Source organism: Sycon ciliatum, chromosome 6 (assembly GCF_964019385.1).
Source record: "Sycon ciliatum chromosome 6, ocSycCili1.1, whole genome shotgun sequence".
NCBI lineage: Eukaryota > Metazoa > Porifera > Calcarea > Leucosolenida > Sycettidae > Sycon > Sycon ciliatum.
The window spans coordinates 32,976,730-33,001,919 of NC_088648.1; the positions used below are offsets into that span (position 1 = coordinate 32,976,730).

Sequence of the window (25,190 nt, forward strand, 5' to 3'; positions counted from 1 at the left end):
GCGCGTATGACGTTCTGCAGCGCCACGACGCCCACGCGAAGGAAAAAATCTTTGTTTTTTTGTTTGTGATCGTGAAAGTGAACAATTTTACATGGGGAACCGAAAGAGAAGCTCCAGCAGCTCTGGAAGTGGCCATAGGAGGAAGAAAAGGAGATACTACGCCCCAAAGCAGTCAAGCTCTGTACCAGTTGTGGAAGAAGGCACCGTTGAAGCGGCGCAGAGCGCTTCCTCTCGGAAGATTTCGTCGAGGCCAAAATGGCTTAGTGATATTATTATGATCATGGAATTTGAATCTGAGCTTGTGTGCTCGAGTGACAGTGATTCAGACGAGTCGTCCAGTGATAGCTGCCAGGAGTATGATGATGATGCATTCTATCCTGATGTTGAGAAGTCTGTCTCTGGCTACAAGATCGTGGATTTACAGTGTCTCCAGGAACTGATGGATCAATTAAATTTACTGTCTGTAGGAAGTGCACGAAGGGAGACATGATCGTCAGTAACTGTCATGACACTGGACTCGGATCGACCCTGCGACTTCAATGCGCTTTGTGTGGATACAGTGGAAGTACGTCTCTGAGCAAGAAAATTTGCAGGAGCTATGATCTGAATTGACGATCTGTACTGGCGATGCGATGCATTGGACGTGGCCATGGTGGACTCCGAAAGTTTTGCGGCGTAATGAATTTTCCTGCTCCTGTAACGGAGAAAGCGTACCGCAGCCACCAGGAAGTTGTCCTTGCTGCAGCCGTAAAGCTAGCTGAAACTGACATGGTTCAATCCGCAGCTGAGTTGCGTGCCATGACAGATTCCACCCACGTCGCAGTGACGTTCGACGGCACTTGGATGCGCAGGGGATAATTCGTCGCTGTATGGTGTGTTCGCGTGCATCTCCTTCCAGAGCGGCCGTGTACTGGACATCACAGTGAAGGGTCGATACTGTCACGAATGTAAGATCTGGACTGAGAAGAAGCGAAGTGGTGCAATCACGGAGGAAGCCTTTTCAACCTGGCTGGATAATCACAAGTGCAGCATAAACACAGCGGCATCTGCACCCGGTATGGAGAGTGAAGCTGCGTGCGATATTTGGCAGCGGTCTGTGGGCACACGCGGAGGCCTCATAAGAACCCTCTCCCAAAGGCTGTGTTCGAAGTCGTGAAGCCCATCTACATGCAGCTGTCCGAACGAAGTCTGCTGGAGCGCTGCCAGATGGGTGCAACGCAGAATGCGAACGAGTCGTTCAACAACGTCATTTGGAGAATGTGTCCGAAGGAAGGCTTCTGCTCCGTCGACACCGTTCAGCTGGCAAGTAGTTTGGCAGTGCTCAACTTCAACAACGGCGCTATCACCTTGCTCAGTGTGCTGAAAGAGTGTGGATGCATTGATGGCAATCACACGAAGGCAGCGCTTGAGCTAGAAGACCAATGGCGTGTGAAGAAGTCCCTCCGCAAGTCATCAGCAGTGGAAAAGGAGAGCAGGAAAAGGAGAAGGAGGCAGAGGAAAGGCTGGGAGGAGACCACTATTGAGAAAGAGGGCACTACATATGACAAAGGTGGTTTCTGAATGGCAACTTCAGGTCAGATATGTGAAAATATTTCAGTAGCACTCCACTATCAGTCCTTTTTATGTAATTTTTAGGTGCATTTTTCACTGATTTTAGGGGTATTATGGGCACTCTGCGCAGTTTTTTAGAAATGCTGTACATATCTTGTATGTAAAAGTATATATTTTCTGGTTCTGTACGGTCCATTCTAGATCCGTTGCCTTCTTAGGACACAAGATCTTCTGTTAGAAACAAAATAATGGACCTTGAACTTCAGTCAAGTTATCTTGCGCACGTGCATTGTTATTTCAAGGCTGCAGTGGCACACCATGGGAACTGTAATCGCATTGTGCTTAGGCAACAGCCCTAGCCCCTTGGTACCTGATCATTTTGCAGTGTTATGTGTTTATCTTCAAGTGACCATGTTTGAGAAAAACTGCGCAGAAATCATGCCCGGCTATCGCATTTTTTCCAAAATTGCTTTCCTGCATTTCTCCATGATACCAGTATACTTTCCACAGTTCTTGGTTGCAATGTCGTCAGTGGATGTCAAGGAACATATACTGAAAATTTGAAGGAATTCTGATGTTTGAGTGCTGAGATTCAAGCGAATTTATAACGGGCACCGCAATATGGCCAGCGAACCTCCCGTCCCCCCTTAACTTAACTAGTGGGTGTCGTAAACGGGAATGACTGTTACGTATTGTACATATGTACATGTACATGCAGCAGTTACCAGTGGTTACTGTTTACACGAGTACATGACATGTACTCACCTCCCATACATGTACAATGTATACAATTTTAAAAGTGTTCTTAAATCTGATAATTCTAGCCTGGACTGTTCTTAAATTTTGCCGGTTTTCCAGCCTGGGTGTTCTTCGGCGCCCGATCTTACTGTACTCCCTGTTGTAACTAAAACTAAAGAGCACACAGACAGTGCTTATGTGCCCCCCCAGTATCACATGATCGCGCTGTTTGAACTTACACTGTACTTCTTTAGTCTTTGAGGGAGGGAATATACAGCATTTGCCTTGATCGGTGATGCAGCCTTGTGTTGAGGCCAGACAGTAACACTAACTCAACTGTTCTCTAACAGTTCTCTGTCCACCCTGCACTCCACTCGTTTCGCACACATCCGCACATTCGAATATTCACTCATAGTAGGTAGAGTCATACGTGTACACCACTGGCACTATTGAACACGTCCATATTGCCTGTGGGGGCCATGCCACCACATGCCAGTGTTGCCAACCGCCCGTATTTGTCCGTATTTTTTACGGAAAAACGAAGTTTTGTCCGCAGTACGGATTTCAATCGATTATCCCGCAAACGATCATGTATATGATCGATTACTAAAACCATCATAACCCCATCGTTTCTTGTGCAAAGTCAACAATCGAAGGGTGTACGTGGTAGCAAGAGTACATAACCCCCCTTGGTACTCTTGGTGGTAGCAAACACTCCAAGCCGTCCAATGCAACAATCGCTGAAGCGATGTGGGACTCCAGAGATATCGCGCGCCGTATTCGGTTATTCTTACCTTGGCAAAACCAAATTTTTGTCGAGCTCTTCGCCATTATTGGGGGAAATCCCTTTTTGCGTGCTTTTTGAGCAATTGAGCACTTTATTTTATAATGATGTAGCCGGCTGAAGACTGAAGTTTGAATCGCCTCGAAACTTTTTGGCGTTCTGTGATGAAGGAGAGTGGAATGGTGTTGATGGGAGGATTTGCTTGCATATTAGGCTTGGAGACAACTTTGCTGTGTTACCGCGTCTGATTTGTGGCGGCTTTATAATGGTGCTTGGCATCCTGGCGTTGCTCCTGCCTAGAGCTTTCCAACGAGCCCTAGATTATGAAAATCAAGCGAAGTAGAACAAAGTTATGACCTGGTGAAGTTGAAAATGGTACTGAATTCATGCGTAGGCTTTACAAGTGAACTAAATCAGTCAAAATGTTGACCTGAAAAACGAGTACAGAAAACTCTGAAAAATTCTGCAAAATGGCACTGGGCAATACGCATGGATATGGGGTTAGAGGCCACTTGGTAACACTGACATGCACAGCACAAAGACAAAAGTTCACACTTGACCCGATGACCGCAAGCATCATGGGATAATATTCATGAGAATCGTGCTCGTGGGTGGGGGAAGTCAGCTTTTGCACGTATCGTAACGAAGTTGTTAGACCTAGATTTTGGACCTACGAAGTAGATCTACGAACAGCGAGGGCTAGCTCGCCAGCCGGCCTCTATCTCTACCAGCCCAAATTGTTTTCTTGGCAAGTTGTTCTTGGCCCATCCTGTACTGAACTGCCTTCGATTTGTCGCTCTCGTCTTGCTCCCAACTCAGGGCGCGCTCTCACATTTGGCTAGCGCGGAGTCACAGTGTTCCACGTGAAAGGATTCGTAGAATATTACGAATACTATACTGGCGGATCGAGCTAGGTGAAGCATCCTCCTCCGTTGCCATCACCGGTGGCGCATTAGGACGTGACGCGGATACAGTCTTTTGCCTGGGCAAGACAGCACTCGCGCTGGTAGTGGCCAGTGGTACTATTAGACCGTCCAGACGTGTATGTACGAAGGCACAGCTGCATGTAAAGGTTAGTAAATAACTGTTGGGTTTGTGAACGTAAGTCGTTCCGCGACTGCGGTGGCTAGCGACACGGTACTTGAGCTTTGTCTGTCTGATGCACACATTACACAGGGCAAGCTTGAGCGGTAGCGACCGCAGAGCAGCTTGATGTTTTCAAGAATCGAGGTGAGTTGAACCTGGAAGTACCAAGACGTAGTTAGTGAACAATCATCTTCACCGTGAAGTATTGCTGCCGCTCGCGCGCGGCGCGGGTGCACGACTCGAGCTCGAGGCGAGTTGATATAAATATTTTTTTATATTTTGGCCAGTCAGCCACATGTACGGTGCTTACTCGGGGATTACTACTACAGTACTGGTAGCCAAGGGGAAGTACTAAGTCAGTAGCCATACAGGGGTCGTGAGCCCGCCTTTCAGCACCGGGAGTTACAGCTCGCACGACTCGACTCCACTGAGTGAAGAGTTGATATCGCCCATTATCGGCTAGTCCAAGTCTGCAGAAGGCGTTGACTGGTTTCCTGTGGGATGAGGGCTACACCGTAGCTTAGCCGTAGAGCATGAGCGCTGAGCGCCAGCGGAACTTACTTCCTGCTTCGACTCATGGTGGTGACAAGCAATTTTGCTTCCGACTCAGTCTTTCCTTTTCTATCCCAGCATGGCAACTTTCCTATGTCACCCCCCCCCCCCCCCAAGACGAAGTGAATACAGTACTAGTCGAAATGGCCCAAAAATCCCTCGAACTAATGAAAATGACATTCACATCTGTACATAGTGTTGCCCTGGTGTCATTGTGTGATGGCTGTTTATCGATAGTTGGATTCTTGTCTCCAATGGATATTGTTTTCTTTTCTACTCTATGTTGCAGGTACTGTCAGGGTTACCATGGTTACAGGTACTGAGTTCGTGACTGTAACACTGTGACAACAACGGACTGAACCAACAGACAACTGCTAACTTAGCGCTGCAAGCAGCACATGCAGTCTGGCGGCAGCAGTATTGCCAGTCTCCGCAGCCCAATCATCTACATAGTACACAGTACAGACCAGCACTATAGCTATCCCGGCCTCAAGTCAATCAACTGCAAGTCTACTCAATACAGCTATCTGCACAACTCCATCAGTTCAATAACTCGGATTGAAATCGAACCTATCCTATCTACGTCTATATGCTCACCGATCCCGCAGAGTTAGCTATCAGGAGAACGGCTACAACACCACCCCTGTCCTGAAGCACACGCAGTACTAAGGAAGACGGCTGAGCTGCGGCACACCAGTCCCAGTGGTGCAGTTTTGGTATCCTAGCTCTGCACAGCATACTATAGTGGAAGGCGATACAGTGATGGCAGTGCCGGTTTCAACTAACGTTACATTGTAGTGCAGATCAGTTACTGAAGTACACGTTCCTACACATTGGCAGCCTGCACGATAGAACTTGGCTTTGTATTGACCAGCACATCCGACTTGCCTTGTGTTGCGACTTGCCTTGCGACTTGCCTTGCCGACTTGCTTTGCAGAGATCGGCCACAATAGAGCGGGTTAGATAAACCGCTCTACGCAATAGCAGCCTGGGAGAAACTACATATACGACTCTCGTACATATAGGTCTGGGTGGTGACAAGGTGCACGAACATTCAGTGGTGTGCTACGGGGGAATCACACCCTGGTCTGACGGAGCTCAAACTCGACAGGTGACCAAACTACATCACCGTCCGAAACAACATCACATTTTACCTGGCCTGACATCAACTAGATCTGCAAACACGCATACTGCAACTACCTGCAGTTGCCAACACAATTCCGCACACAGCGATAGCTGCACTTGTTGGTCAAGTAACGGGTCGAAACCCGGCTGAGCAGGTGGAGCAAGATCGTTTCGTGGAAGCATATCGCCGGTATTTCAAGACACACCGGCCGCAATCATGCCTAAGAGTGGTGGCAGGATGTTGACAAGCAGCCACCAGGGCGCCATGAGTAAGCCGGTGGTAAGTAACGTCCAGCCAGCCACTCAGGAACAGAGTAGTGACTCCATACCGCAACACTCAGAGCCGCGTTCTCACTCGCAACAGTTGCATCCGCCACCACCGCCACTGCCGTTGCTGCGCGGCGTGTCGTTTGGTGCTTGGTATGGGTGCGACCGCCCGCCAATGCCAAACAAGCAGCACCTCGAGGAGCTGTTCGTGCGGCTGCAGGGCCAGTTTCCGCAGGCGCGGCACTTTGAACGCGCCAAGAGTGCGTACCAGTGCGTGCCCTGCGTCGTCAAGGTGGCCAAGCTCAGCGACGTCAGGACTGTGAAGTCGGTGGTGTGCCGGCGAGGACGAAAACGCTGCGTGCTTATTGTGGCACCATTGCACGGACAGAACGCCGGTGGAAGCGACAGTGGCGGTGGTGGTGGCGGTGGAGCCACGTTTGGGAATGGCGGAGAGAGATGCATTAAGATGATACAGGACACCAGCGAGAGTGCGCAGGCGAGCAGCCAGCTCTACGAGGAGTTTCTGCTGCACATGAAAGTGACGCAGCATCAACTGGAGCAGCGCCCGTGCATAGATCAACATCTCATAGCCGCGTGCAAGGGCGTGTGGTTTGAACTAGACTCGGCAGTCGGCTACGAACTGGATTACTATCCTGATGGCACGCTGGCCAATCTTGATTACACTGTGGAGGACGATGAGCGATTCCGTCTTCTACGTGACGCGGTGCAGGGCTTGAAGTTCCTCTACTCCTTAAACATTATCCACTTTGATGTGAAGTTGTCCAATTTCTGTGTAGGCCGTCGCAAGGACGGCTCAAGGATTGCCAAGGTCATCGACCTCGGCTCGGCTAAGTTTGTCGGGCAGCGGCTGAACCGCCTCGGTGGGCTGGACGACACCCGCCGGTATCGTCCTCCCGAGCTGTATCCGGCGGACAACGAAGTAGACCGGATGAGCCACCCGCGGAGCAGGCCCACGCAGCTCTGCACCGTGAGCGTGTTGAGCGACTCGTGGCGATTCGGTCACGTCGTGTTTGAGGTGCTGACCATGCGGGCAGGGGCGTTGTGGGAGAATGCTCACAGAAGCGACACCGAATACTTGGCGTTCGTACATGCTAACCACCGTAAGCCAGAGCCTGTGTCCGTACGTCCACAGCGTCGTGCGAAACTAGTCTTTCCTGACGTGTACACACGCGAGCTGCCAGCCTGTGCCGATCTCCTGATAGCCAACCTGCTGTGCCCGGAGCCCCGATATCGGCTCACCTTCACCGAGATCATTCAGGAGATCTCAAAGCACCTGGATTTGAGCGAGAGAGCGACACAGACACAAGCAGAAGCTGCTTCTGCTCCTGCAGCTGCGAGCGGTGATGGGTGCCCACACGCTCTGCCTGAACGGCCACCCGCAAGGCATAAGCATGCCGAATCCACCGGCGCAAACACGACATCTACACAGCAGGAGCAATCTCAGACGTGTCCCCGCTTTGACGATGTCTCCGCAAACTGTTGCTGGAGGAGAAGACGGGGGCAGCAACGCCCGGCCCCGGGAGAACATGAAAGACGTGAACCGAGTGTTGCAGAACCATCGCCAGCCCGGACACCCAACACCAGAGAAGATGCAGTTGGCTGCTTGGGCCCATTCAGATTTCGGGGCTAATCCCTTACTGGGGTGTCTGACACGCTGGGGTCTCTACGGTACAGTCAACCTACCCATGTACTTGTAACGATAACCCCCATAATGATCTTACCCGTATAATGAATACCCCTATAATGATCTTACCCTTAAACGATATTTTTCTATCAAACCAAATCACTCCATTGACTTTTGTATACAATGCCTTACCCTTATAACAATATTACTATAACGATATTACCCCTATAACGATATAAAATGGGCTGACCAATCGACATTAATTTTTCCATTTACAATATCTAGCAGGGAATATGTAGAGCCCCAGCACTATCCAGTTAGGGCGAGTGGGCACCTTGCTGTGTACATAATGTGCTAATGCATAAGGTTTTGTGCCAGTAGTGACATAAGTGTTTGGTTGAGATTGATTGAGGTCATGATTGAGATACGAGAGGTTACCTGGTTCAAGCCCGGCCTGGGAGCGGTTTTTCCAGCCGCGTTCAATGCTACCCCCAGTCAACTGGGAACTTGTGGCCAGACACTAGGGCCTGGGGTACATGGATGCGGCTAATGGGATTTCTGGGCACTTGACTGGCTGTACTGACCGTACCACTCTTCGTCCTGGGTGACCTACCAGGCTGTGAATCAATAAAACCACTGAGCCGGCTGGGGTGTAAATTTCGAAAATCTGAGGAGCCACCCCAACCCCACGAGTAAATTGTACCTTAGGTGGCTGACCGTACCACCTTGAAATATCTTCCGACGCCCCCTGAATAAAAATATTTTGTTGGGCCACCACATGATCTCCTGTTCTAGAGGAGGAGCTGCTGCAGTGCATAATTATATTAATGATTATGTCTTCAAGTAAAACATGCAGTCTCCAACTCGGTTTCAGTATCCTTGTGATGAGCATAATGCGGTTAGAATGCCAAAGGGTTTGTAATTATTGGAAATGGTGTAGATTTGCAGTACAGTTTAGACTGGGTGTGTCCACATGGATCTGCTTGCTAAGTTTTGCTTCAGAGCTGCAAGAAGCCAAAATGCTTCTTTTTTTGTGAAAAAACCTCCAATTCACCAAGCTTCCACTTCACCGCCTCCCGCTGAGCATACTTGCAATCTTATACTGAATAATTAATTTATGATAGGTGCAAGGTGAGAACAACCATGCACAGTGGCCTAGTAGATGAGTTGGGGCCGTTCCAGTTCATCGTGTGGAAGCCTGGGTGACTGCCTGGAGCTGTTCAAACCTAAAACACACTCCACGCTTATCACTGTAAACTGTTTTCTCGAATCTCGGTAATACCACTGATTAGATGGCCAAGTTTAGCCCGGCAACGATACAGATTATTTTTCTAAGCCACACAGAAGGTGAATAAGGCCGGGTGCAATGATGGCCCGGAGACCAGAAGGCGTAGCTGACACAGCCCTACACTACCGTTTCATGGCGCCGGTATCCATGGTATCCGGCCGCTCAGTCGTCCGTACCGCCGTCTTGACGGAGGATATGTCTACACAATGTAAAACCAGCTTTTCCAGAGAAATAGTCAGACCCCTCCCCACCCTCCCACACACACACACCCGCCTCTTCCTGTGAGGTGGTTTGCTACTGTAAAATGGCTAATTTCAGCAACGGTGATATTTTAGCGATTTTAGTGAAGGGAGTGTTTTCGCTAAAGTTTTGCAGCGCCAATCGAGACTTTGCATGCACAATACAGTACTGGTCATCATTTACATGTATAATATACATGTAAATGATGACCAGTACTGTATTGTGCATGCAAATATAATATACAGTCAGACCTCGTTTATCCGGATCCCTCGCCATCCGGAAGAAAATCGTTGGTTGCCGATTTACAGCATATGTCATGCATACATCAGTATGTGTACTGTAAAAGCCATAATAATTATAATAACGAAGTGCTAACTCTAACGAGGAGAAATCTGTCGTTTTAAAATAGAAATCGTTATACAGAAATCGATACAATCATGCTGTCCTTTTGAGCGCGTTGAGAAGGAGTGAGAATCGTTACCTTTGGTACACGTAAACTAGTCAATTTTGGGAAATCGTTATAATATGCGCCTCGTTAGAATAATGGCTTTTACAGTATTCGGGTAACCGCTTACCTCGCCTATCCGGATATTTGGTGGAAAACGTAAGTGTGCGGTTTAAAGCGAAGTCTGACTGTACTAGTCATAATAATTACATGTAATAAAATAATTATATACCTGTGAAACTGCAAGGAACATCTTAGCTCGTACTGTGAAGCTCGGATCGCTAAAATACCGGTGTCCGCCAAGGCCTACCTGTGGGGAAGGGTTATCAGCTTGTCAGCTTGCCCTATTCATAAGTTAATTGGAGGGAGTTGATTCTCACTAGCTCGATTCTTTGTTATTCTCATTGAGGATTCACTCTCTCCGTATGCACGCCCATGGTAAAGTGTATAAGGCGACAAGCATAACCCTGCACATGCTTTGAATAGTAAGACTTAGTATAAGCGTGTAAGTATATGTGTGTAAATGCTCCCAACGGATGAAACTGACTCCACCGTAATCTTGACAAACATTCTCCCGCTTGGTAGGTATTCACGCGAGATGATTTACTAACCAATACCAATCTGCGGACCAAACTGTTTCGTCCTTTGTCCAATATCTTAAAAAGATGCCAAAGGAGAAAACTCAGGGCACAGCCGAAAAACAATTCCCACGCACACCTACACAAGCCAAACTCTCTAAAAACACAACTACACACAAAAAGTCACAAAGGAAAGAAAAAGCAACAGCAAAAAAAGGAATCAGAAAACAGAGCGACACACGCTCAATACCAGGCACGCACAGATGTTCTTAGGTGCCAGGCAGGTAGGCAGGCGGTAATCCCGAAATCTTTCTGAAGAGATATCAAAACGGTCGGGCAAGCAGCAAGCCAGACCGCTTACAGAGAGCTACACACAAGCCACAGAGGATGCAACACCCTAAAAGCGGTATAAAAACACGCACACACACACAGACACACATACACACACACACACGCGCGCGCCGGGGTACACACCACACGTATCCGGCGGAATTCTAAAGGAAAGCCTTGGCTTCCGTTTGCTGCCATTAGCGACCAGGTCGGTGGCGCGACACACGGCGTCATGTGCTGGCTCAGTGTTGCTGGGCCTACACCATTTTAGCATCGCCGTCCGAGTTGGCAGCGTAGCACGAATAGATCACGGCGAGGATCTACACAGCCACACAAGCAAAGCATATACAGGACCAGTACAGTACCGGTATGTCTAGAATTCCAAATCCGGCGCACGCCAATCAAACACCCCTGTATCAGAGTGAAGTGATCCTGTTCCGGATTGGACCAATCAAATGCACCCGTAGTTAGCCTGGCTCATACGGGCAACATGTAATGGGCGTTTTCAGAAGTGTGTGTAGTCCAGCAGGCCACAATCAAAGAGATGCATTTTGGGCGTTATTTTTGTTATATCGTTAGTGGCAAAGACACAACTGGCAATATGGCGGTAAACACACGCCAACTTCATTCTCGTTAATGGCAGCTAACCCTGGTTTATCGGGTGTTAGCGGCCGTCGTGAGTTCCCTTCGGGAACGGACACGATAATTTACTTTACTTTTTGTTTAATGGCAGCTAACGATAATCGATAACTTCCTTAGCTATCAGCAAATGTTATATCGATCATATCGTTTCGGCCCTACTTTTGGCAAGTCCTGTTTCAATCAAAAGCAGGTAACTTGAACTTTGCAGGGATCCAATGAGGACTGCAGGTCTACCCTTATTAGTAGACAAACCCGGGGTAGGGGGTTCTGAATGTTTGTCTTATAACGAGTATTATCTACTATTCGGGCTTGCATGTACCACTGCTGCACGCCTAATTTCAGGTGACAGGGGACTTTGGATCGTTGTCTACTTTTGAGGTTTGTCTTGTACTGTATAAGCAGAAATATTCGTCTGGAATTTAATTTCGTCTTTTTCGTCCAAGGAGCTTTTGGACTAAATTAAATGCCGGACTAATGTCGATTTGTCCAGCTTTTCAATACACTCTTATGATACATGGACGAAATTTTCAACCGGACGAACTCCCTTTTTTTTGGAGTTGGACGAAATTATTGACCGACGAAATTTTCTGTCTGTACAGTAACCGATGTCGTACTACAGTACTGTCGGTCGCCGAAGAACTGGAGGGTCAGCCTCCTAGCCTAGTCCGTTCTTATTTTCATGTATTTCAGCCTGGTGGCAGTTGAGTCACCGTGTATACATTGGTATGCTGTGCTTGATGAATTTCTAGCCTGGCCGTTCTTCGGCGTCCAACAGACCTGTAACGAGGGTAGACCTGTATGACTGTGTAAAGACGTGTGTAATGTAAATCTTAATTTTAGTAACTGGTTTGAGGGAAAGAGACAAACGGGAAATTTAATTTAATTTTAGTATTATTTTAATCACAGCAGGCAGGCATAGTGGGATGGTCTAAGACCATGATTGAGAAACAGAGGGTACCAGGTTCAAGTCCTGCTTGGAAGCGGAAGGATTTTTTCCAGCCGTGCTGTGACCCACAGTTAATTGGGAACTCGTGGCCTGGCACGAGGGAAACATGGATGCAGTGAATGGGATTTCGGTCTTTGACCACTTTGTGGTGGGTCTGATCTACTCACCTCCCACCGCTTAGGAGCTGCATCTGCGCCTTGATCCAAGAGGGTGGTGGCGTTCCTGCGGATGCGGAAAACTGGGCCTTTGGCCGAGTCTCACGCGAACCGTGAATTTTTTATTTTATTTTTTTAATCACAGTGAAGAGACCGTTTTTGGAGTTGAGAAGTGAAGTTTGTTAACCCTTTCACTGCCACTGTCGACGAAAGTCGACAGCGCATTCATGCACTCTGAGTGCCACTGTCGACAAAAGTCGACAAGCAAACATGCAGTCCCCAGTGCCACCGTCGAGATGTCGACAGGCAGACTTCACCCGGTTTGGGCTGCTATTTTTGAATATTGGAGATGTTTAGCCGTGGTAGAGGGCCACTAGGCCCTAGAAGAGGTCCATACCCATCGAAATACGCTGCCAGAAGCATGGGTTGCCATTTGAAAAAAATCGAACCAGCGTCGTTGAAAATGCGCATCTGATTTTTAGCCGAGCGGCGCGGAAGAAATCGGTTCTCACGCACTTCCACCTTGCTGAGTCGGTGCCAGTTTTTTTTCTCTTTCCCGTCAACTTTCATTGCAAGGAGCATGACATTTGGTTCAGACTTGATGCCTAGCCATTGTCCAAGACTCCAGGCGGCTATCCATTGCGATAGGCGGTTGGAGCCACGGGTAGAGACAACCACACGACGGATTCCTCACAGACGCATTCACTGCAAACTTGGCGGAAACAGCGCTGGCGGCGCTCACCGAGTCCAGAACGAACAATTTCTAAGAACTACCACATTACAATGGCGACCAGCACAGTCAAGAGACACTACAGGTATGTCAGCTACAACATAATTATATTCTTTCTACAACGACACCTACCTCAGGCTCAATACCTGACGATCTAGTGCAAGCTGATGCGAAAGTGCATTACACCCGCGAACGCCGCGCTTGTCAACGGAACAGGGAAGCGCTTCACTCTCCGAAGTCGAAATGTATTCGGACTGCTGCTAATCGGGAGAACAAACGACCACCATGGCGGCAGAACATTCCGCAGCTGTTCACCGACACGATCCGCTTCACCAAACGACTTACGATCGTTTCGTTCTCCGAGTTTTCTGGTGGCAGCAACTAAAATTTCGTCCGCAACAACAGGACGAAAGTCTCTCGCAACTGAAGTCCTGTTGCCACGAAGACAGAGAACATTCCGCACGCCATCTCTTCTGCTTCCAGTGTTGTAGCTCTCCGGTCCACTGGCATATCTTTCAATCCCAGCGAACGAAAAAAAGGATCTGCTTCTCTCTCCAAAACAACAACTAACTTACTTTACTTCGCGAGTGTCCGGGCCGATCGTGTACATAGTGTATGTAGCGCATGCGGCGCACGGCGCACTTTCGCATGACATGCCATGCATTTTTGCACAGCGGCTGGCGCTAGAGCGCGCAGCACGTTTGTACTTCGGATTTTGCGATTTTTTTCGACGGCAATGGCTTCCTTTAGGAGTTGTCTACCTACGATGTATACTTTGGAAAGCGATATTCCGTACAGAAAGTACCAAAAAATCCATGAGAAGTTGGCCTTTCGATTTTTCGAGCTGGAGGCAAAAAGTGCCTGGCAGGGAGGGGGTGTACAGCTCAGCTGACAGCCTGGCAGGGAGCGCCTTGTCACCTTGAGTGGTCAGCTGGCAGTGAAAGGGTTAAATGTGTAAGTGGCTGCGTTGGAGTTTGTGGACAATTAGAAAAATGTGTAAAAACAGATTTGACTGTAGTCCAAAGCACTCTCACCTCGAGTACAGCAAAGGAAACGCCGATGCCAATGAATACGTTTGTGTAACTCTTGTATAGATCCTGAAGCTTGTCAGTACAGCCCTGTTGTCATGATGATCATGGCGTGGGGACGGTAGCAGTATCACGGGTGAAAAGCAGATGCACACACGCACACACACGCGCACACACACACACACACACATGCACACACATGCACACCACACACACCCACGCACACGCAGAGGAACAAATTGATGAGTGACTTGCCTGTCGCACAATCCAAGACTCCAACAATGAATATATTTCCTATCTAAATGCCTGCAGATTGAGTAAACTCCCGATCAATAACCCGTCCAGTTCATTAAAAAAACTGTCCAAATTATGTAAAACCTATTAAAACCTGGTTTGCCTGATAATTTAACTCCCCTGTCTTTGACTTTCCCTACGTTAGGGGTCGTCGCAAAGTTTTAGTCGTCCCGGAAACGAACATCGTTCATTTCGTACTCGGACCCCTCCCTCTGAAATGAAAGCAGCTTGCTACGCTGGACGACAACAAATTGCATGTGCATGTACATAAACAGTGTCGGTGCTTTTAAGCTAGCATCCTTTTGAGCCAACATCGCACGTCGAAAAGCGGCCAATGCTGAGCCTGACTTGGCAGCATTTCCGGGCCCCTAGTTGCATGCGCAGCGCGGCGAGTCCAGATGACGTGACATGTCATCTGCCGATGCAAGCACACAGACAGTCGTTGTACTGCTGACGGCGGTGGGGGATTCCAGCACGCAGACTCCAGTCACGTCTTTACTTTAGACGTATACGGCCGTATCCGTCACCCAGGACTATAAGCAGCTGCATATCCATGACAGAATACAGCACACAAGCCTCCATTGAGCACCAAGAGAGATCCACGCAAACTCCCCGACGAGGAAGGCCGCTAGTTGGAACGCATATGGCCCAGTCCCACCCACTGGCATCAACCGAGCCTGCTGGCGTGTGGCGTATATTTGCGAGTGCTGAGTCAGCTGTGAGCGTTAACCCCACGTCAAAGTCAGAGCCTGAGTACTGCCCAAGTTCCTGCAGTGAGGCTTCAGACCCGCTGCCGAGTCAGCAGCGGGAGAGAGAAGGAGAAAGGGTGAGGGAGAAAGAGAGAGGGAGAGGCAGCGTTTACATTGTGCATAGATCATGAAGGTCTGGTGGCAAGTTCTGGTCCAGCCTGACTCTCGGTTTCCCGTCTCGATGATACCAGCTAACAGAACACTGGTTAATTTCGTTAGGGCACATTGACACGCACGGATAAAACACGGCAGTTGGGAAAGTTGTCATGTCAAAGTGCTCACGTAACGTTCCTGGAGCGTTTCTGCCAGGAAAAGTTGCCCAGCGCGCGGAGGAGCACTGGAAAAGGTTTACTGTCCGTGAAGTTGGTTTGGCGCGGTGATTTGAAAGCTGTTTGTTGGAGTGTAGTGCGTTTGGTGAGGTTGAAAGTGTTCGCATCGAAGAACAATCATGCCGAAAACCGTGTTCAACAACGAGATGGAGCGAGCCGTGATGAAGAGCTATGTGGAGGTACGTGCGTTGTTTGCATACAGCACAAATCGAGGAGATAGATGACGAAATACTAAATTGAATTCCGGTATTCCCTCTTGTGCGCTAGATATTTGCAGGCGCTTCAGGTTCTACATTGACAGCTCAAGAGAAGCACGCAGCGATAGCGAAGGCTTCGCTGGATTGCTCACCACCTGCGTTCCCGTCTGAGAGACGCAGAGCACGCCATGAACACTGACGATTGATTTCGTCCAAGAGAACGGCGACGACCATGGCGAGAAATTGAAGAGAGCGGTGTTGGGCGATATGGTAAACTAGGTGGCAGAAGTCGAATGCAGCTACAAAACCGGCCATGCTCTCTCTCTCTCTCTCTCTCTCTCTCTCTCTATCTCTTACTCTCCTCTACAACAAATTATTTTGTGTCCCCACGGGCAATGTGCACATGTTTCTTTCTGAGAATTTTGTTTTTGCCGCGCCTGGTTGGCATGGCAGAAAGAGCGTCTTCGGGGATTTTCACGCTTTTTACGAAGTACGTCTGAATACACCGAGACACTTTCCACGCCAGGCAAGCTGTACCCGTATTCGGTTTTTCCGTGCGCGTGAATGCGCCCTACGAGGTGTAATTTTTCGCCGAAGTCGTTACCTCTATCTCGCACCTTTCCTAGGTGTTATGTTTCTAACACACTCTGTACTCTGTACTCACCATTTCGTATTTCCTGCTTCTTTGCCATAGCGATCAGAACCCATCAAGTAAAGAGAAGAGCGCATGCTCCAGTGGTTCTTGTTTTCTTCATTCTACTGTCTCAATATACTACTTCATTCTATACTTCTGTAACAATACTTCTTCACATCCCAGAGCAGCTAACAATTCCCTCCCCTGTTCTGCATCTGCCAAATGACCCAGCCCGAGGTACCCACGCCATAATATTAACGTTTTTATGGGTTTTAACCCTTTGGAGTCCATGGTTCGATTTCGAACCATGGGCATTTTGTAAGCATGTGGGCGCAGTCAACTCTTTCGGTTCTCGGCCACATCTTGACCAAATTCAACAATCGAAGGGTTTAGGTGGTAGAGAAAACTCTCAGCTATCGCTTCGAACAGGTCCGAAGTCTCTCCGATGAAGTTTGAGTGAGCAGCGAGCGATCGAACATTTTGAATTTTCTGCGCTGCGTGGTGCGAGTCAGTAGTGCGTGAAAAAAGGGATTTTCCCAGCTTCAGGACAGGCAGCACATGCCAGGACCGGTGGCGCGAAGTCACGGCAAAGTAAGCTGCTACTCGAAAAAATTCGAACCGTTCCGAGCTATATTCAGTGAAATGGCTGCAGGAGACTGATTTCGTCTCAGATCTGGAGCTGGACTCGCGTTTGGAGCGCGTTGTGGTGGACAATGAGTAGTGCTCTTGGCGAGTTTCGGCTCATTGTATTGCTCTCATCAAGAGCTTTCCAACGAGCCCAAGATCTTCAAAATCGGCGAAGTAGAACCGAAGTTATGTTGGAAATTGAGTGCGATTTTTCGTGACGGCCACAAATACTGAGGAAGAAAAAAGTTATGGACTCCAAAGGGTTAAGGGGCGGCTTACACCACGGAAAATACAGTACGTATACCACCCGAGACCAATTAAATCTAACGTGCATTCATCCAGGCAGCTTGGGTTGCTGATAGGATGCATGGTGAATCAAGATATCGGCCATGTTGGTTTCACAATCCACACAACATGATCATTTTTCTACACAAATCTATAGTCACATCACACAGATGATACTGTGAAACCATTCTCTATTCTAAAGAGGCTCATCAAGGAGAGCTGTCGGTGCACTCAAGATCGCTCAGCCCGAGCAATCTCCCCAGCCATCTCCGAGCTAGTCGCACGCCGAATGAAAACATACTCCGCTGATGCATTATTTTCTTCCGATTATCATCTTCTTTCCTTCATTTTTTTTCTTCTCTTGCCATGGCTGGCTAACGCCCCCTCCTTTGCATTGGCTTCTGCCATTGGACGGTGAAATAAATAAATAAATAAATACTTGCGACAGAGCGACAGAGGGCATGGAGGAGGAGAGTTTTATGTATTTTAGGCTCAGAATGAATGGATGAATGAATGGAAATGAATGAATGAACGGAAATGAATGTCTTCACTGACCTCTTGATTGTAGGCTGCTGTACCATTACAGCTTGATTGGTCTATGCAACACGACTGTGGGATCTCGAGGTTCTGACTGGTGTAATCATAAGTTCCGTTACCACCGCAGCAGTTGAACTGTGAAACAGCCGGTGAAGCCAGCAGTCACGGACATACGCACACATGCATGCACGTGCACATACGCACACACGCATGCACACACACACACACACACACACACACACACACACACATGTACACGATGAAAAAGGTTTCTGAGCCACCCATCCAACCGCACATCATTAACAGGTAGGATAATCAAACTGAAAGGAAATGGAGTAGTTATCGAACATAAACTTGAATCTGGCACATGTTGTCTAACAACTACATGTTCGTGTAGAGTGAAACCTGTCTAAGACGATCACTCAGGGGACCTTGAAAACGTGGTCTCTGTTACCAGGTGGTCTCCTTAGCCAGGGCCATTTGACTAGAAATAGCATCCCTCGGTCCTGGTTTCAGTGGTCCTCTAGGACAGGTGGTCCTCCAGGACAGGTGGTCCTCTAGGACAGGTGGTCCTCCAGGACAGGTGGTCCTCCAGGACAGGTGGTCCTCTAGGACAGGTGGTCCTCTAGGACAGGTGGTCCTCTAGGACAGGTGGTCCTCTAGGACAGGTGGTCCTCTAGGACAGGTGGTCCTCTAGGACAGGTGGTCCTCTAGGACAGGTTATACTGCAGCTACAAAAAGTAATAAAAAGGTAAAACGGTAAAACGGTAGCCATGCAATTGGTGCAAATTCACAATAGCTTTATCCCTAATCGTGAGGCAAACTAACCACGTCCTGCAATTCATCCAGTGCCTTCTTTGTGTTAGTGTCGTTGGTACTTCCTCCATAGGCCTTCCTGATTCCGTCCTCAATACCTGTCTGCAGCTCATCCTCCAGCTATAGTGACGTGCAACATACATCCACACATACACAAGTAGACACGCACACACGCACGTACACACACGTACACATACACACGTACACACAAGCAGACGCGCACGGATGCGTGCACACACACACACACACACACACACACAATATGTATTTCATTCACTGGAACCCAGCAAAGCCTTTCGAGTTGATAACGAAGAGACGCGGGCACACCCTTACTCCTCCACCCCCCCCCCCCCCCCCCCTCACTCTCGTCCTTACATTGCTACGATAAATGGAGCACCCCCTCCCCCTCTCCACACATACTCTGTCTCTCTCTGTCTCTCTCTCTCTCTCTCTCTCTCTCTCTCTCTCTCTCTCTCTCTCTCTCTCTCTCTCTCTCTCTCTTCCCCACTCTCTTGCTCACCTTGCCACGGTACAGGAAACCCAGAACAACAGCTGCAATCTCCAGAGCGATCAAGATCAACATCAACGCTGCAAACTGCAAAGTAGAGCAACAGACCGCACATGCACGCATATACAAGATGAGTTTTTCCCTTCCAAACATTCATCCCCCAATGCAAGTTGTGGCAATACCTGGAAATAGCACATACCAGGGGCGTAGCAGCCGCTCCGGCCGGTCCGGCTTTGGACCACTTTTTTGCCCGACCACTTTTTCGCCCGACCACGACCACCATAGTAAAACAATGCCAAACTTGCCCAGAATGCAGGATTTTGCACCCTAATTTCAAAAAAATTACGGGGGGGGACATCCCCCCGGACCCCCTGGCCGGACCACTGTCAACGGCGGTGCTACGCGCCTGCATACTCGCCAAGGTCGCTGATTGGCTGTAGACACGGGTACGGTCATGTGACCCGCCACAACTGTCCATATTATGGCTGCACGTGTACATACGACTCCACTTCTAACGAACTCGCATATAGCGAATTTCATGATATGAGCCGCAATCAGCGAAAACGACCCTTAGAGATTTCGTAATTTTTTTCGAGAAAAGGTCCATTTGTGACGTTCAACGAATTTTTGATCGCGCTGCGAACAGCGCTAGCGCGACGGCTTCTTGAACTCCTTGCTTGAAGTAATTTATTTTGAAGTTGAAGTGGTGTCGAGTGGCGACTCCGGTGTTCCTTGATCTTGTTGCGATGGCTGCGGACGCCAGAGCTGTTCCCAGAGCACACACGGCAGTCATTGTCTACAGGTAGCTCGAGCCTGGTGGAGAGTGGATGCTGAAGTAGCCGCTGAAGTTCAGAATGAGGATGAAACGTTCTTTGGTTCCGACATCGATGTCGACAGCGAGGCGGATCGCAGCCGTCATCTCCTGCTGCGATGCGGCTTAAGGTGGCCGATGACTCGTCAGAGTCGGAAGGTGAGGAGTCGTCACCTGAGATAAATTCTGAGTCTGGGGGTAGTGACGGCAGCGACGTCGTGTCTTCAGCTGCGGAGGAAGAAATGGAAGACGAGATTGCGGAACGACTCCATGCAGGATGAAGCTGCGAATATGTCGATCATTTCTCCGCACTCATCAGCTATTCTTTGTCATTATAGCTGCTTACTTCACTATTTCAAAAGTATTCAAGCTGCCCACCCACCTTCGAATGCTGAATATTCATTGTACACATACATCGTATACATACATTGCACCAACTTGTTTGGAGTACATATTGTATATTGGTGTTAACACTCGTTTAGAATCGGAATATTGAACTTTTTCTTGGCTGAGGTCCTTCAGTAGATGTGGTTCAACGAATTTCTAACCAAAAAGGAATTTTGAAAATGTTGACCCTAAGGGCTGTTTTCGCTGGTTGAGGCCCATATAGCGAACCGTTGTCCACGTCCCAGTTTGAACCCACAGCGCAAGTGCATTTCTGTCATGACGAATTTCGGCTATAAAGAACTAATTCTCCTCCACAATCAGGCGTGCAGCCCGCATGGGGCACAGGGCAAGTTGAAAATTTCAACCTAAGTGCAGCATGCACATTATGACCATGAATGACATGCACCAGCCATAATCCTACATATATGCGGCCATGCCCCCCCCCCCCCCCCTAAAAGGGGGACCAGCTATGCCCCTGGCAATGGTGTCGCTATGTCAGGAGTCGACTGTGCGTGTGTGCGCGACCATTGTACTCACGGCCTTGATGAAACTCTTCTTGTCGCAGCAAATACCGCAGATACCGAACACGCCGATCAGGAGCAGTAGAATGCCGAGGGCAATACTAACACCCACTGGACCCCACAGGTACACCTCCTTGAACAGACCTCCGTTGGCGTAGGAACGGAACTCCACGGCCACCAGAGCGCCGACCGCCAGGAAGGCTATTCCGATCAGCTGCAGGTGTACCATACACATGCGCATACATACATACATACATGTACATGTACACACACACACATACAAACACACAAACACACACCATGTACACACACACACACACACACACACACACACCAGTATCAGAACATCAATATCAACATGACGTGTGCCTGTAGCCGGAGGGAGTTTCCAGGCTGCTTGAAAACCCGTCCATGGACGGGCGAAGTCATCAAGACGCATTGCAAACAATGTAGGAAATGTACGCAACAGTGCCCACCCTCTTGACCTAGATCGCACAAACCCTGAGTTTTGATGGGTCTGTACGACTCCTGGCTCTTGACCTTTGGTCGGTGTAAGAGATGCACAAACAGTTTTCGTAGGGTGAGTACTTTTTCATGTAGTACTGAATGCAGAAAGGAGGACTCGCCCATCCTCCCCTCCCCACCTGGACCTACTCGAAGGGTGGCTTAGGCAGGGGCGCTCTGGTACAATCATAGTTAGTAGCGATGTCAGGGTAAATTTCTGTTTTGAGAATCGGGCAAATATTGTAATACCATCCGATTCCTGAAGACAAGTAGAGTATACTGGCAAAGTTTGAAGCAAATCGGAGCAAATATAGTGGACTTATTCCAGTTTAGAGTGCGCGGGGTAAGCGCCGCCATTGTCGAAAAGCACCATGCCGCACTGTACACAAACCAGATCTCACCACGGCACAAAATCGGTCTTGACAACAGGGATCGAGGCTCATGAATAATCTTGCGCACTGTACAAAATGTACATACCGTAGCTGTACTGTTTTTTTGTTGTTGCTGCAAACTGTTGGAGAAATTCAAGAAGACTGTTGAAGAGTAGCCGAAGTATGAGTTGTGATTTGACCATTCTCCAAGACAAGAAGAGTTCGACAAGTAGATTATGATCCTGGTGGTGGTCCGCTTTGAACTTCATCAGTTCTAACACCAATGCATTTGAAACGTTTCCGATCATGCTAGGCAGGGGCTTATCCTGCAATAGCTGCTCCTCCTTGAGTCCAAGACTCGACAAAACATCTTCACCGCCGGTCCCTTTGCTGGACGAACACTCATGATGGCGGTGTATCCAGCAATGGAGTACCTGTCGCGAAAAATACTACAAGTCTGGTGCGCGGCGTGATACGCCGGTGAAACTTGGCAGCAAACTAAATTGGACGACGGGGAACACGATGGAACTAAAATCAAACCTGTATCAGGCAGCGCAAGAGATGAAAAAGGCGACTGAACATACGTTAACTTGTCGGCGGCCATACTCCCAGCTCCGTAGGCGCAGCGCGCCCGCACAAACGCGGATACGAAAGTTCATCTTCTATTTTCGTGGCAATAGTCACGACCAAGCTTGTCACTGACGTCTTCAGGTCACATTTGAATATCCCGCGTGCCAAGTACTGCACGCTCTGGCCGCGACTGGCATTCTGCCGTACTGACCTTTTGTGCCATCATTTCAGCTGGTTGCTAGGGAATCCAGCGACAAGCGTGGAGGTCACGTGGCACGGCACTCTGACATCGCTATAGTTAGGCATACAGTGTTGCTCAATGAAATCCGATCACGTGACTCAAGTACACGTCAGGTGCAGTGCAGCCCTTGACCTGCGTAGTAAAAACTTCCGCATACAACAGTACAGTACAGTACAGGCTATGTTGAATATTTTTTATTATTGGGAACGCTGGTAAAAGTTTAATCCCATCAAGGCCGAAACGGGCAAGAGAGAGAGAGAGAGGCCAGACAAAATAGCTGATACACACTGTCCTACCCGTTTTATTAGTACTCGCCGCCGCTCTCTACCCAGAGCCTGAGTGGATGTCTTGGAAGTAAAATATTTGTAGTGCAGGCTATGTAGATATTATCCGTCACACCCAAACCACCAAGAAAACATAGTCAACGCGAGACGAAGAGATCCTCTAAAAAAACTAACGCAGTTTGCGAAGTCGTGCGCAGCTGCGCCTATCGCCGGCCCGGTGAGCGGATGTTCGTAGATCTACTCGGTCTAGCCTGTGTCTGTACAACTACAAAGTCATGTGCTGCTTTTTTTGTAGAGCAAAGCTGGGGCTGAACTACATGTAGATCGCATCGTCCGTACTGTCCACTGCATGCCTGTCGGGAGGTGTCCGTAGTTTGCTCGAGCTAGCTCGATACTCGGAACACTGCCGCCTGACGAGTGGACCGTGCTGGAGTGACGGAGAAATAGGCTATCTGGAGACAACAGGACTTTCCGACACTGCCTCACCTCTCGCTCCAAAACGCTCTCGATTTCTCGTCAAGTACGCGACGCAGAATGCACACAGTCCGCGAATCTTGCCTTCCCCACGAAAACCAGACCAGGGTAATGAGATTAGGGTGAGCCGCGAGACGGTTCGCACGCAAATCTTCGTAATCGCATTCGCCGCCAATTCACAAGGGGAACGCCAGTTTACTGGCCTTTCTCCAAAAATACCTGCCAGAATCATTTTCTACAATGATACTTACCCCGAGCAGGATGGCGAAGATGCCGATAATGCCCTTGGCAATGGATCCGAGCGCTCCCATAATTGCTGGTGCTCGTGAGTCTTGATCGCCGTTCAACTATTGATTTCCAAAATGTTACCTTGATGATGAGCCACAGCAGACTAAGCGAGAGCACACAACTACTAGTACTTTGAACTAGTCTACTACTAGTAGTAGTAAGAGCAAAGACGGTGTCCCACGCTAAGATTAGCTGCACTAGCAAGCAAGTAGTGAAGTAGCTTTGACTTTGAGATGATTGACGAATGACAGTGACAGTGGGAGAGAGAAGAACAAAAAAAAATTCTTGGCCAGGGACGTCGGCTGGATGCATGATGTGTATGATGTAAGGACTCGTGGTGACAAGCCAGGTCACAGGTACTAGGTACTAGGTGTCATCAGTTGCATTCGTGAGCATCGTGACGGCATTCCGCAGACATAGCACTAGCTAGCTAGCTGAGTCTGCGTTGTATGCAGCGATAGCTGCTACTGTCGTGGACATGGACATCCGGGGGGGGGGGGGGGGGGGGGTCGAACCTGAACCTGAAGCGCCTGCAAATATCAAGCACTGCACTGCATGCATACAAACACAGTCAGTTCTGTAAGCACTGACTGAGTGAGTGAGGGACTGAGGGAGGGCGCCGGCGCGGCCCGGGTCACTGGACTGGATTTCCCTGTCCACAACCGGAACAGACTGACTGGCACTGACTGTCCACCTGGTCAGAGTGTCAGACAGACTGTACAAGTCTGTAGTCTCGAGTCTAAGTAGATTCTTGAACTTTTCCTTGTAAGGGAGCATCTCATAAGTTCGCATTTATTTTGCAAACGTAACGCATTTCGAATAGACTTTACCCCCCTACCTCCCCCCTCTATTCGAAAGTCTTATCGCACATTTTCTGTGTTTATCTACATCACCAACGCACATGGCCGATTGGTTTGCAGGCCTGCCTGCGAATCATGAGGTCCCGAGTTCGAGACCCGCGCTGGTAGCAGGGAGCGTGTAAAGACTTTTTACGTGAGTAAAGACTTTTTACGCGTGGTGAACTGCGCCGACACCCACGGTCAACTGGGTACTCACAGCTCGGAGTGAGGGTAACAAGGATGCAGTTTACAGGGTTATGGGCCGTTACACGCCCGATTGGTTGAGAGACTCACCTACTCTCCCCTGACTCACTTGTGAGGTCTGCATTCGCCACTCAGGTGTGCAAGGCATAGGCATAGTGGTGGCCTGCGGAAGCGAAGGCTAGTTTGTGTGTTTCTGAACATTCAAGCGATGCCAACGCGAATCCCGCGAATTATTATTATTATTATCTACATGTACTGCACACATCCATGCCCCATGCTATGGTATGCTTATGTACGTGTACATGGATATGAATGTTTTGCAAGTGTGGTAGTAAATGGCATACAGTAATACCGCATCTACCGAGTACAAGTACAATCAATGACATGTACACGTACATAAACACAGTTCCTCCACAACAACTAAAAAGTCTGTACTGCTGTAAAAGCTGACCAGGTACACGGTTTGATCAGGCTGGTGTGACATTTGACACCTCTGAGTAGCGTACATGCATGCAGTACAGGGTTTGCTGATCTGCAAACACAGGTAGATCTACACCTAAACACACTCATTTGCTGAAGTGATCTAGAAA

General features: G+C 48.8%; 1 protein-coding gene across 1 annotated transcript; it reads right to left on the reverse strand.

The window, feature by feature from the left end:
• Positions 1-10,337: 10,337 nt before the first annotated feature.
• On the reverse strand, positions 10,338-23,819 carry LOC135819931 (tetraspanin-3-like). Its single transcript, XM_065333229.1, has 7 exons — positions 23,521-23,819; positions 20,842-21,039; positions 19,119-19,193; positions 18,611-18,718; positions 17,801-17,917; positions 14,137-14,220; positions 10,338-10,949 (listed from the first exon to the last, which is right to left on the reverse strand). Exons 1-7 carry the CDS (start codon positions 23,578-23,580, stop codon positions 10,887-10,889), a joined length of 705 nt encoding a protein of 234 aa, XP_065189301.1. The 5' UTR covers positions 23,581-23,819; the 3' UTR covers positions 10,338-10,886.
• Positions 23,820-25,190: the final 1,371 nt, after the last annotated feature.